Genomic DNA, 14,192 nt, shown 5'->3' with positions numbered 1-14,192 from the left:
GAACAGAGTGACAAAAACTTTTATGGAGGATTAAGGGCTAGGGAGTGTGTGTCAAATGAGCTAATAAAATAGTTGCTAATCTTTTTTTTAACCCACCTCAGGGTCCAGGTAAGGCCTCTTAAGGAGGGAGCACAGCATTACCTCTTTCAAAATGGTAGGAATTGCTCCCTCCCACAATGAGCATCCAGTCAATCCCTCTTAATTAGCTCTTACAAACCATGATAAACAAAGAGCCAAATGACATGTGGTAAGCCTAACCCACTACCAAGTGTCCTGTCCACATTATCAGGCTGTAAAAGCTCAATCTTCAGAACAAGGCAGAGATTTCAGGAGAAGTGCTCATCTTTCTCTTGCCAAGGATACCTCTAGTCCAATTATGCTTTCACCCACTGAGCACAGCACTTTACTGCATAAAGTAGTTTATCATTCCACTAGTCCAGAAAATGATAAAGCCTATCTGACTGATCTGGGCTTTGATCAGAATTCAGCAGCTTTCTGTTATTACTTCTTCTAGAGCTACTATTTGCAGTTTCAGAGCACACATTCCAGAACATGCTTCATGTCTTTCAATAGCCATTGACATTCCAAGAATCCCAGCACTGATGACCTTCTGAAGATACATGTATGCACACCCAATGACCCCTTGAGGGTCACAAGCCCAGCTGAATATCCTAGGGTTTTCCCCAGGATACCTTATTTTACATATACAGACATAATTTATATTATCATTACCCTGAAGGGAAATGACACACCATTACCAAACAGACAGATTATGCCCTAGAGAGCTGTAGTGGAACAGGAAATAATTGCTATATGCTTCTATAAAGTCCAAAATGCAGGCAAAGACTACAAGTGCTTCTAGATGGAGGTTTACTCTGAAAATCATGGAGGGAATGACTACTGCTGATTGAAATGTCAGGGTCAGATCTAACAAGATTGATACCAGTTATGGAAACCACACGAGGGGAGAGTGTTCTTGTGCTAAAATCCTGCTTGCTGGTTTCCCTCAGGCATCTGTTCAGTCACTGTGAGAGAAGGATCCTGAACTAAATGGGCTATTGGCCTGATCCAGCAGGATCTTCTTATGCTGCTGGCATAATCCACAAGCTGTATTGCTGATAATTTCTGACCAAAATTTCTTTATGAGAGACTCACCACCTCCAAGTCTACCAATGCAGGGCTCATTCAAGAATAGGAAGCTGCTGCTTGAGGACCTTTTATACATTTTTTCATCCTTCTCAGATTATTTTTATTAGTGTTCAGTTGCTATAAGGTTCCCAGGAATAAATACAATGCAAAGCACCAGTGAGTTACATTTGTTTTCAGAAACTGCTATGTACATAAAACTATTAGCTTCTTAGTTTCACCCAATTCTCATGAAAGTACTACAACAACTATGCAGGACAATATCCATACTATTCCAAAATCCCAAGGAAGTTGCAGTTTTGAGTTTTAGGAATTCTAGTTACGGTACTAAAACTTTATTTCAAGTTACTTATTTTTTGTTACTCCTACCAACAGATTTCAAAAGTAGTTTTCAGCATTAACAAGGATTTGTAAAGTTTTCAAATCTATTCAGTTGTTTTATAAACAAGGAAAATAAAATGATAGTGTATAGCCTGATAGAGATGGGAAGTACCTAATCAGTATTACAAGTTTTCCTGTGTCTGTGCAAAATCAACAACCTACCCTACTACCTAGTATTACCTGACCACTCAGCAAAATAGATATTATTTTAAAATATTGTCAGATTGGTAATAATGCTTTGTGTTGCAATTGTATGTTTTAAAATATATTTTAATTTAAAATATAATGCTATGTTTCATTTTGAGTTGCCTAGAATGCTTGCTATCAGGTAGAATGATGGCACATAAATGTTTTAAATAAGCACTAACAGTGTAGTTGTAACCTTATCTACTCAGAAGTAATTCAACGGGGCTTTCTCCTAGATAAGTGGAGTTAGGATTGTATCTTAAAAAAACAGTTCTCCATGCAAGAGATGTAACAATCCAAGTGTACTAATAGATTAGTTTAGGTTTCACACAAAATTGAAGAGAAGCCATGTGGTAATAAACGAAGCACAACTCTACACAGGGCTTGAGGGGGGCAGTGAGTAGCTGGAAATAGAAAGTCACTTGAGCTTTATAAAGCCCTGATATAGCAGATTAATTTATCTAGTCCATATTGTCCATATTATGCATTATTCACATGGTCAGGATACTACCTCATTTTACCACATTAGTAAAGGAAATGAGCCTCAGTAATACAAAACAAGACTGCAGACGAAACACATATCAATAGGAGTGTCTCAACCGGAGTATCTTGATGTTAGATTCAAATAACAGAACAAAGTCCAAAAATGCTGATCACATTATGACTGAATGATGCATCAGAATAATACATTCTTCCCTTTTCCCAACACTGTGGCAGCTGGCTGACTGGGCCCGGCCTCTGGGACAGGAGCCGCGGGGTGGCAGTGAGAGTAGCCTTCCCCACCCAGACATGTAGAGGTGGCCCAGCTTCCTTAGGCCACCTTGGAAGACAGCTGGCCTGCAGCATTGGAGAAGGGGAAGAAGAAGAGGGAGGGTGGAAGCTTCACCTGACAGAGAGAGAATAGGAGGAGAAGGTGGCAACAGCAGTATCACTCCTGCTGCTGCCTTGTGCAATGAGAGGGTCACAGGGTTATTTGGAGTCAGGCCTACACTGAACTGCAGAAGCTGTGAGAGCTGTTTAGGAAGTTGGAGCAGCAGAACAAACAGCTCCGCATTTGCAGTGTCGGTGGGGCTCCAGGCAGCAACCCCAATCTATAGCAGCAGAGGGTCAGGCACCTGCACACCATCGGCTGCGCCTCTTGCCATGGCTGTTGGCACCTCCACTGTCACCTTTGCTGCTGCTCTCCGCCGCCACCAGGAGCAGCCCACTAACTCTGGGGCTCAACTGCCTTGGCCCCAACAAAATTGGGCCCAGGTGGCCTCCACTGAATGAGAAAAAAAGGAAGAGGAAGTTGTTGGCACTGCAGATGTTTCAGCAGCAAGGGAGCCGTGAAGAGTGCCAGCCTTCTGAAGGAAGGGGAGCCACTGAAGCCCAATGAGCTGGAACGGCAGCACCAAAAGGCATGCATCTTCTAGTGCCCTAATACCCCACCAACCAGGTGATTCCCAGGACAGGGCAGCAGTGAAAGAGGCATGTCTTTTGGTGCCATGTCAGCCAGGTGGAGATGTTAGGCGCCAAACAATGGCACCTGGACATCTCCACTGCCTCACAAAAGGCTAGTTGCCAGTCACAAAATGTGATTGGCCCCTGGCTAATTACGAATGCTGGTTCCCTTGAATTAGAAACAAGCAGCATGAAAATGTTTCACCCAGAAACAAGCCTAAGGACAAGTGCAAACAAGTTTTTTGCATCCAAATAACGGCATCTTATTCTAATTGCCCAATTACACAGAAAGTCAATGTTCCAGGTGAGCACAGATATCTATGTTTGCTCCTTAGTAGTTCCTCATATCATGCACATTGGAGATAATGTAATACTGTACATTGGTTCGGATAATAAGCTGAAAGCTACCAGTCTCAAGTTCCAATCTTACCTCTTAGGCAAATCTTAGGCAAATCTCAGCTATCAGTAGATGAAGCCCACAAGATCGCCTTTTAAAACCAATCTATTTTCAGCCAAGAAGTATATATTCTAGTCTTCAGATGTCTGTAGAGCACATTTTGTCTTCATGCTAATACTTTATTGCTACCGACAATGTTAAAAGCCTAATAAACATTTGAAGAGTGACGTGTTAGCAGGTCCAATTCATTGTTTGAGCAGAACCAAGTAAAGCAAACCGCATCTACCTGATTTAGAAAGACAACAAAGGAACTCCATTTGTATCCAGGATTAAATTCTCTTTCCCCTTTTAATATAAGTAGAATGATAATCCAACTGGTATAAAATAAGGATCAAAAGTCCTACATTTCACAGTTTCTAAAAACAAAAAATCCTCCTGCTCTACCAAAACATATACCGTATTTTTCGCTCTATAAGACGCACTTTTCCCCCTCCAAAAATGAAGGGGAAATGTGTGTGCATCCTATGGAGCGAATTCAGGCTCCTTGGCTTCAGCGATAGCAACGCGAAGCCTCCAAAGCACAGAGGGAGCACTCCCTCCACGCTCCGGAGGCTTCGCGTTGCTTTCGCTGAAGCCTGGAGAGTGAGAGGAGTCGGTGCACACCGACCTCTCTTGCTCTCCAGGCTTCAGGAATAGCCGCCTGAAACCTTCGGAGCGCACCACGAGTTCCTGCTGCGTTCCGGAGGCTTCAGGTTCCTTTCGCTGAAGCCAGGAGAGTCTTGCTCTCCCAGCTTCAGCAAAAGGAACCCGAAGCCTGCGGAGCACAGCGGGAACTCGCGCTGCGCTCCGAAGGCTTCAGGGATCTTTGTGGCTGGCGGTGGGGGAAAGCAGCGCTTCCCCCCACCGCCAGCCCCACAAGCTCGGGGGGCAGCACAGTTGAACGCACAGAACGCACCTTGTTTTAGAGGGGGAGAACAAGAAAAATAAATTCTCCCCCTCTTTGCGCAGCGCCCCTTCAGCGAAGCGGCAGGAGAAATGGAAGGGGCTCCGTTTCTCCTGCCGCTTCGCTGAAGGGGCGCTGAGCAGAGAGCGGGATAATTTATTTTTCTTGTTGTCCCCCTCTAAAACAAGGTGCGTCCTATGGTCCGGTGCGTCCTATAGAGCGAAAAATACAGTATTTATTGTATCTTTGTTTATATGACAGCATTCAACATACTGCAAGCCTCCTTTTCTAGCCTTCTATATACTGTTAGCCTTTTTTATGTTATCAAAGTCCCAATGAAGTCAAAACCTAGATATAATATATTAATAAATAGAAGAACAGCAGTCTACAGAGAGCAGCTATCACCTGGGTGCAACTCTTTTTTATATTTCCAATTTTTTTCATAAAACAAAATCTCATCTCCTGCCAAGAATCCAAAACAATAGATTGTGCAGACAAGTGTTGCAAGGAGTACAACTGTGATTAGAAGAGGATTCCAATAAGCACTGTAGTCTGTGTGCCCTGAAATCTACTTCTTACTTTAAACTTCTTGTTGTTTGCATTCATCTGTGTTGAAACAATGGAGTGCACCCAAGCCTCTGTGTTAGCAGCACCTAAGTGACCTCTCCAGGGTGCACAAACCTGGACATTGTATATGGAAGTCCTGGGCTGCCCAGCCCTCAGCCTCACTGATGTGGTCCAAAAAAAAGAGAGAGAACAACATGTTTGGCACCAGCCTAGCTTCAGGAATTGCTGGAAGGAGGCATTCAAGGTGCCATCCAACCTTCTTAGGGACTGCACTTCAGATTTGTGTAGGTTTTACTTCTTACTGTTTCTTCTCTTGAATATATCCTGCAATACAGCAGAGGTTTAGGATCCAAGTTTTCCTTCTCCTAGATGGGCTACCTTCCCAGGTTGAAGAGCCCCATCTGCCCCTCACTTCCCTCTACAGCACATGCAGAAACAGCCTTGATAACCATTGGACCCACTATTGCTCTCATCTGCTCAGTCCACTGGAACCTGTCCCTAACTCACTCATCGGCTACTCTCACCTGGTTTAGCTAGCCAGTTGAAGTGATTCCCGGAGTGTGTCCGCTGTCACATGCTGACAGCTTCTAGGAGCCACAGATGAGAGCTTAGTACAGGGTGGGGACCAAGATGAACAAACTACCCCAGAAAGAACATGACATGTCTTCCACCACAGATACCCCTTCCTCTAACATCCCCTATACCCCATGCACACTTTAAACTAGACCATGTGAAAACCAAGGAGCTGAGACTCAGAACATATGGTTTAAATAAAGTCCCAACCTGAAGCTTCACTAACTCAGATTTCCACAAACACTTCTACTCTCATTTTCTGAAGTAGCCAACCAGGATAACAGAGCCAAAAACTGCAAGCTTATACACTTATATGTGAGTTAAGTCTATTTCCTCAATGAGGCTCTAAGCAAACAGGCATATCTTGTTTAAAAAGAAATACTTGTGATAAATATCATGTGAGCAATATCACTAGCTGAAATAAGATGCAGCCGATGTGTGGCTTTCCAGAAGCTGTTGGGACTAAAAAAATCACATCATACCTGACCACTAGCTATGCAGACAGTGGCTAGTGGGACCTGGAGTCTATTAACATCTAGAGCAGCCTTTCTCACCCTTGGGTCCCTAGATGTTTTCAGACTACAACTCCTAGCTAGCATGGTCAGTGGTAGTGGATGATGGGAGTTGTAGTTCAATAATACCTGGGGACCAAAGGTTGAGAAAGGCTGATCTAGAGAATTAACATGTTGGCACAAAGAGATACAGTATAGGCAGCAAACGTTTTAGGCATGTCTGATATGTGTGCGACCATAAACATGTGCATTGCGCCAAAACTGGAATTGAGGTGAAAAAGTCACAAAAAGGGGCAGAACAGGACAGTGGCAGAGTGGGGTGTTTCAAATATACATAATTTCACTTAAATGCATGGTGCCTTGGAACATAACCCCCACATAAATGGGGAGTTGCCTGTACTTACTGCACTAAAAGATACTTAGATTGTAACAATTATTAGAGTTTAGCCATGAGGCTTTTAAAAAAACCGTACCATATTAAGCAAAAATGTAGTAAGAAAGAGGGGGAAGCAACATAGCAGTCATGAGCAATAAATGAAGTACCGTACTTAAAGTTGGATAAACATAGATTTTGCATTTAATTTATTATTTTTTTGCAACCTCAGGTTATACACAACAGGGATACACAGCAACATGTGGTGTTAGCCTCATTCTATTACGCATTTTAAAATTTGTACCTTATCCACCAGCTCTATATCCAAGTGAAATTGTTCTCACTGCATCTGCACAAGAGAGACTACAGCATTGTTCACTTTTGCAATTGTGGGGGTGGGGGTGGGGTTATTGGGTTGTTCTTGCTTTTATTTTGATTATGTATTTTGTGGTTTTATATTATGATTTTATCCTGTGAACCACCCTGACACCTGTGAGTATAGGACGGTATACAAATTTAATAAATAACAACAACAATTTCAGGGGATCATCAGTGATCCCCTGGTTTGCTTCTCCAACTTTCTGTCCTTTCCCCGGCTTTGCTTTCCTTCTGCAGGATGTCTACATTTCCTGCACTAGAAAGCACAGTACAACATTCCTAAACATGCAAGCGCATCATAATAAAAAAAAAAATCCTGGCCAGCATGATGTCATTCAGATCAAGTAAGTAGTTCTCATAAAAGCAGCCAAAGGCCAAGCATCATTTCTGCCTTCATCACATAGTTCAACAGTGTGATACAGCAGCAAAAATAAATTAATGCTATTCTAGACTACATCAACAGAAGTCCAGATCACGGGAAGTAATAGTACCACTATTCTGCCTTGGTCAGACCACACGTGGAGTACTGTGTCCAATTCTGGGCACAACAATTTAAAAAGTATGTTGACAAGCTGAGTTGTGTGCAGAGGTGGCCAAGCAAGATGATCAAAGGTCTGGAAACCAAGGCTTATGAGGAATGGTTGTGGGAGTTTACTATATTCAGCCTGGAGAAGAGGAGACTGAGAGGAGATATGATAGCCATCTTCAAATATCCTAAGGGCTGTGATATGCAAGATGAAGCAAACTCAGGGTGGATAAAAATCAATGATTTATTTTTTAAAAAACGGATTTTTTAAAAAAAAAAATTAAATTGGATTTTAAAAATAAAATGCTTTTGGAGAGAAAATATTTCTAAAGATAGTTTTTTATAAGTGGCAGTGGTACCTCAGGTTAAGTACTTAATTTGTTCCGGAGGTCCGTTCTTAACCTGAAACTGTTCTTAACCTGAAGCACCACTTTAGCTAATGGGGCCTCCTGCTGCTGCCATGCCACCGGAGCATGATTTCTGTTCTCATCCTGAAACAAAGTTCTTAACCCAAGGTACTATTTCTGGGTTAGTGGAGTCTGTAACCTGAAGCGTATGTAACCTGAAGCGTATGTAACCCGAGGTACCACTGTACATTATAGTCCAAAGGCTATTCATCAGGAAATAAGGATTTGTTTTCAGTTTTTCATGTGTGCTTAAAATATTTCTTTTGAAAAATTGTTTAACCACATCAGTTAACAAACATTGATACATATGCTATTATGTTTTTGTTTTAGTTACATAAATTGTTTAAATTATTATTAAGGAAATTATTATTTTTCTTCTTCCAATAAAGTACATCAGAAAAGTTGTCCAAATATAAACAGTTAACTTATTAAGCTAATTAATTAACTAATTAATTTCATAATTATTCTTCTGCTCTAGAGGATAGGACCCAAATCAAGGGCTTCAAGTTACAAGAAAGAAGATTCTGACTAAGCATCAGGAAGAACATTCTGACTGTAAGAGCTGTTTGACAGTGAAACCAACTCCCTTGGGAGGTGGTGAACTCTCCTTCTTTGGAGGTTTTTAAGCAGAGGTTGGATGATCATCTATCATGGGTGCCTTAGTTGAGATTTCTGCATTGTAAGGGGTTGAACTAGATACCTTTGGGGTCTCTTCCAACTCTACAATTCTGTGATTCTATAATTAATTAGAAGGGATCAGCCTAAACTAAACTAAACTAAACTAAACTAAACTTAAGCCTCACATTTTAGTTGAGATATAGAACTAAAGTGTTTCAGGTGCCTTCAAAAAGTACAATATAGTCCAGTGGTTCTCCATTGACAAACATTTTGGTTTTCGAACGCCCTAACCCTGGAAGTAAATGCTTCAGTTTTCGAACATGCCTCAGAAGTTGAACATGCCACGTGGCTTCTGCTGAGTGCAAGATCCTGAGGCCTAGCTGTTGGCTATTGAGTTTTCTGTTTTCGAACGTTTAAGAACTCGAACAGTCTTCCGGAACGGATTACGTTCAAAAACCGAGGTACCACTGTACTGATTTTTGGGGTGTGTGGCTCTTATATACCACCTAATGCAGTAAAAAGCTCCTTCTAAAATGCCTTACAAATTTAAATATTAGTAATGCAAAGCAGTTTAAGCTGCAATAAGAGAGAACCAATCAAAACAACTTAAAACTCCATAAAAACTTAACAACTAAAATAGAAACACCACCATTATCAAGACACAGGTCAATTTTATCTCCCAAAAGACAGCAGAAATGTTTTCGCTTTGTCAGATTTACTAAAAGCTTCAGCAGAATGGGCCTCTCTTGAGATGCTGCACAGGAAAGGCACCACCAAAGAGAAGGTTCAGCTTCAAGGGAAACGATAAAACTGGCTTCAAATACTTAAGGAAGCTGAAGCAAGGCCTCACCTGAAGATGACATTGCATACAAATGAAGTTTGTACAGAATGAGGCACTTACCAAGACCTTTAGCACTGGTCAAGTTTTACATATTTCCATCTCCTTCCTTTCACCCCCACCAAGTGCTAATGCCCTTTGCGACACTGAACAACTGTGCTCTCCAGCATAAGCAGAACCCATGCCTTACAAATAAGTTAGATGAGATGAAGCATATATGAAATTAGATTAATATGCCTTGAGTATAACTGACATTTTTTACAGGTATGCTCATTTTGAGGCAATACTGTATTACTACCAGGTATTCTGAGAAGCAATCCAAGTCATTTAAGAACTAGAAGGACTGGGAGGCTTCTCATTTGTATTAGAGGATAACACTGAAATTTAAAGATATTAACCTGCTTATGGTTGGTTTCATATGCAAAACACAGGAATATTAGCCTAATCTCTATACTTGTTTACAGAATTAGTAGACTTTTTTAAAGGTGAGGAAATCAATTAAGGGAATCTGGCATTAATATTGACGCCAAGTATGGATATGTCTAGAACTTGCCATCACACATGACTGCCCAAGCCTAGTTCCCATGGAGGTTTTAAACAAACACAGGCCATGCAACAAATGTGCTCTACACAAAGTAGACCAGTTAGTGGCTGCACATACTATTTTTTTTACCAAAATAAGCTAATTCAAAAACCCACAAAAATGAAATTGTAGATATTTACTTTAGTGTCCAGTTATAATTTTTAAACTGCAGTCACAGCTTGTGTTATGATAGAATATTATTTGACTTTGCTGCTAATTGAAATTATAGTATACTTTCATAAACAGAAGAAGTGAACCAAAAACTTGCTCAAAGCTCCTAATTTTGCTGTGCCACATGAACAATCATCCCCATTCTAAAAGCTGAAAACAAACCAAAGCCATGTGATTGCAGGAATACAGTGTATTACTTAGCACTAACACAACACAAGCTAATGTTAATCCATTAAGCATATTAGAGTTTGGCAAATTAGTCAGATTAACAGGGCTATCTAATTTTCTACATGTTACATTTTGTTTCAGTTAAAAGTATAATACCGATATGCAGCCAAAATCCTGGCACAAATGACAAAAACCAAGAACTCAAAGTAGACAAAGCAGAATCTACTTTAATACAACACACTGGATGGTAATAGTGCTTCAGAAGACCGTAGAAATAAAACTAAAGTTTCAAACAAGATTTTTTTTCTATCCCATCTATTCATATTCATTACCCACAATGTTATGCAAAGAAATGAATGCTGCCTCACTGCTATGTTCTAGAATACAGCAGCCTTGGTTAAAAAATAGATGAGTGAAATATCTACAATATGATACAGAAGCCACAAGATTCTTATTCTCTAATCAGCTATGCTCCATAAAAAGGTAGCAGCAAGGATCTAAAGGATTGCCAGAATGAATCACACAATAATAAGGATTTAAGGGCCTTCAAGAGCTCAGCCTTTGTAGGTCTAGGTTCTGTGTGAGAGAGCACTATTTCATGAAACAAAAACAAAAACACAGTTATATGCACTTCTACAAACCATTCACAATGAGGAAAAGGGATGTACACTGACAAGGTTCCTACCAAGCACTTATTAATATCCTGGGATCTAAAAACATGGGAATAGGGCAAGCAGGCAAATCGGTTTGGCACATGATTGATATGTAAAACACAGATCATTTCAAATCCATTTAACAGCTGAGAGAGCAAGACAGGGGGAAAGCAAAAGGGGAGAGATAAAAGAATAATCACTCAATGGGGATTTTTACCTATTCCATAGGCTTTAGCACAGATCCATTGTAGATTAGCAGCTATTTTTGCTCGAGCTGAATCATAGAGCTCCAACGGAACGATCTCAGCTGCACTATCTGCTAGAGCATCCATTTTTCTTCTGGTGCTATCCCCACCAGCACAAACATCAACATCCGCCATCTGAAACAAAAATAAAAGAAACCCAGTCTAGCACTCATACACATAATAGGCTCACATGTACAGTAACAAATACAAATTCTGTAGTCCCAGAAGCACTGGAGGTTTTTTATTGCTGTGGTTTGCTCTGCAATTACAGTAAATCTCAGTCTGAATTCTTTCCCCCTTCTAATATTCATTTGATGCGCATTTTATATATATATATGAGAGAGAACATGCTAAAGCTACTCTTTCAGCCCTACAATATGAAAGGGAACATACAAATCACACTTGTAGTCATAGTCTTGCTCCAGACACCTCTCCAGCATGTTAACAGCCTAACAATACAGACAGGTACCAGGCAAATTGCTGGAAGGAAAAACCTATTCTCATATGATTTCTCTAACAATTGAAATGAAGGAGGCACAGCAGGGAATGAAGGCAACAGAAGGCAGAAGGCCTAGGGTTTCCCATTCTTGTCATAGCCTCATCTCTTTCCTTCATCCTACTCCTAAGAAGGATGATCGGTTAGCTGAGATGAACAGAAGCACCAGACACCCTGGAGGCAAGAGGATAAAGGGAGAGGGCAGAACAGAAAGGTCCTTCCACCAACATCTTCCTTACCCTTCTTCACCAGCAAACTCTGGCACATGCCAGGGCCAAGGTAGCAAACAAAAGGTGCCTCAGCCTACCTTTTCCAGGCAGAGTGCTGCTCCCCAACAAAGACAACAAAGGACATCCCTTCAGCACCTTCTTCCTCATCTGTCACATCCTCCTTTTTGCTGTCTCACCCGCCTCTCCCTTTTCCAAGTATCTCCCTAGCTTTTTTCAGTTGCCTTCAGACCTTCTCCCACTCTACCCAGTAACTATATATGTGTGTAGGAGTAGTAAACCCAGTGCTGCCTATTGCCTTAACCTCTCCCCAATACATTTCCACATCTCCCTTAGTAGACCATAAACTTCTGTTCCCCCTGCTTCTGCTCCAGTTCTCACCCCATAATGTCACTTTCACCTCCCCGCACAAAAACACACACAAAGATCCTTAACAGCCCAGTCTCTTTTCACAGCAGACACTGCCTTACACATATCCATGAACCTGACACCCATCAGACAATTCATTTTTGTAATAAATAGCATGGACAATAAACACAGCACAATATGACATTAATGGTGATTAAGACAGCAACACTACTGTTTAATATCCTACGCTTTCCTATATTAAGATTACTCCCTTCCACCATGTACTGCAATACTGGCCTCAACCTTTTCCTCATCCTCTTCACAGCCCATCCCTCCTGATCCTCCAGTTTCTGCCCCTCAACACACCCAGTCCTTGCCCAAACTTCCCACACTTACATCTCAATCTACTGCCTCTCCCACTGTAGTCTACCACACACCCCACACAATAATCAACCCCCCCATTGGCCCACCCCGTCCCTCAAACAGCCTCCTGCTGTCCAAGCCACTGCCCCTCAACGCCTCCTACTCTTATCATACTGTAGATTTGTTATCATTATTATTATTGATAAAACACCCACACAGACACCCTATCCTGATCCCCCAACCTATACTTTTCTACGATATCCCCATGACCTGTTACTTCCACGCACAAATAACCAGACCCCCACCCCGGCTCCTCTCCCCCAAATTCCCACCCGTCACAACACGGCAATAAGATCCATGGCTGCCTCCCATGCGCACAACAACCGGGCAAACCCCCAGGCCCAAGCTTTACCTCTACCCACAAGCTCCTCTGCCGCCCGCTCCCAGATACCCCCACAACTCTTCATAACCACAAGCAACGTAACCAGATTTCTCCCCTCCTCCTCCTCCCGCCCAACCCCCACCCTGCCCAAAAAAAACACATAAAAAGATCCTGGCCCGCCCACCCCACACACCGAACACGCCCCAATCCCTGCTCATCCTCAGTCGCTCACTCGCGATGATAACACAGGTTAGAACACAATAACACACCCCGCTCAAAAACAGCCAGGCCCCCCCTCCCCGCAGAGCCCTTCCGTCCAAGATGTCAGCTCTCCGCTCCCCCCGCCCACACGCCGTGTGTCCCTCATACAAGCCGCCGCCGCCGCCACTGCGCTCCCTCCTCCTCTTCGTCCCCTCAGTTCTGACAGACCCAAATCATGCCGCCCCCCGCGGCTGCCCGCCCCCCGCCATCATCTGCCGTGCGCCCCCCCCTCACCTTTTTTTCCTCCTTCCGAGCCGCAGCTACCTCATGCCAACGCCGGGCCCAGCTCCCCAACCGCCGCCGCCTCACCACTCCCGCGTCGTCGGAGCCCCCACCACTACCACGTCGGCCGCGCCCAGGGCCCAAGGCCTCGCGGCGGCGGCGGCAGCAACGGCAAGGGGTAACCCCCGCACCCACCCACTCCCGCTGGGCTGGGCAGGGCAAGGCAGGGCTGGTCTGGTGGGCAGGCGAGCGGGCGGGCTGGCTGCTTCTGTCGCCTCAGCAGCAGCCTGGCTCGGCTGAGGGGGCGGGGGAGACTGGAGGGGGGAACGAGACCGGAGGAAGGGGGGGGGGAAGGACGCGCACCCGCGAGGCTCGCGCGCCTCGATAAACGGAGGAGAAGAATGAGGGCGCGCATGCGCCCGCTCGCCAGGTGAAGTAGGTGTAGAGGGCTGAGTGTGTGTGTGTGTGTGTGTGTGTGAGAGAGAGAGAGAGAGAGAGAAAGAGGGAGGGAGGGAATGCGCGTGCGCGTGCCGCGGAGCTCCTTTCTCTCCCCCGCCGCCACCCCTGACTCCCGCTACGTTCTGTCCGCGAGCCGCGCTTCGGTATCTTTAATGAGCGCGCGCGCGCGCCCGGAAAAAGGGGGGGGGAGAGAGAGTGGGTGTACGCGCTCGGGGGGAGGGGGTGTCTCTACAGCTAAGGGTTGATTAGCTGGCACAGAGAGGGTGGGGGTGCTCTGCAACTCAGCGTTAGCTTACCTGGAGTCAGAGGAGAAAGCTAATAAATCA

General features: G+C 43.6%; 1 protein-coding gene across 7 annotated transcripts in view; it reads right to left on the bottom strand.

The window, feature by feature from the left end:
- CAMSAP1 (calmodulin regulated spectrin associated protein 1) overlaps positions 1-13,966 on the bottom strand; it is a 42,287-nt gene extending 28,321 nt beyond the window's left edge. For 4 of the 7 annotated variants that reach the window (XM_080990780.1, XM_080990784.1, XM_080990785.1 and 1 more), the window contains exons 1-2: positions 12,955-13,002; positions 11,081-11,243 (exon numbers count right to left, since the gene is read on the bottom strand). In XM_080990780.1, coding sequence (XP_080846906.1) covers positions 11,081-11,243 — 163 coding nt within the window. In that variant the 5' untranslated portion in view covers positions 12,955-13,002. Of the gene's footprint in view, positions 1-11,080; positions 11,244-11,911; positions 12,560-12,954; positions 13,003-13,117; positions 13,141-13,419 lie in introns of those variants that run through there. The other 3 variants (XM_080990781.1, XM_080990783.1, XM_080990782.1) reach the window with 3 other exon arrangements.
- Between the last annotated feature and the right edge of the window lie 226 nt (positions 13,967-14,192).

The sequence above is a fragment of the Podarcis pityusensis genome (genome assembly GCF_964106645.2).
Source record: "Podarcis pityusensis genome assembly, chromosome: Z".
Lineage (NCBI taxonomy): Eukaryota > Metazoa > Chordata > Lepidosauria > Squamata > Lacertidae > Podarcis > Podarcis pityusensis.
The sequence above is the reverse complement of the archived record's forward strand: the minus strand, read 5'-3'. Positions and strand labels throughout refer to the sequence as shown.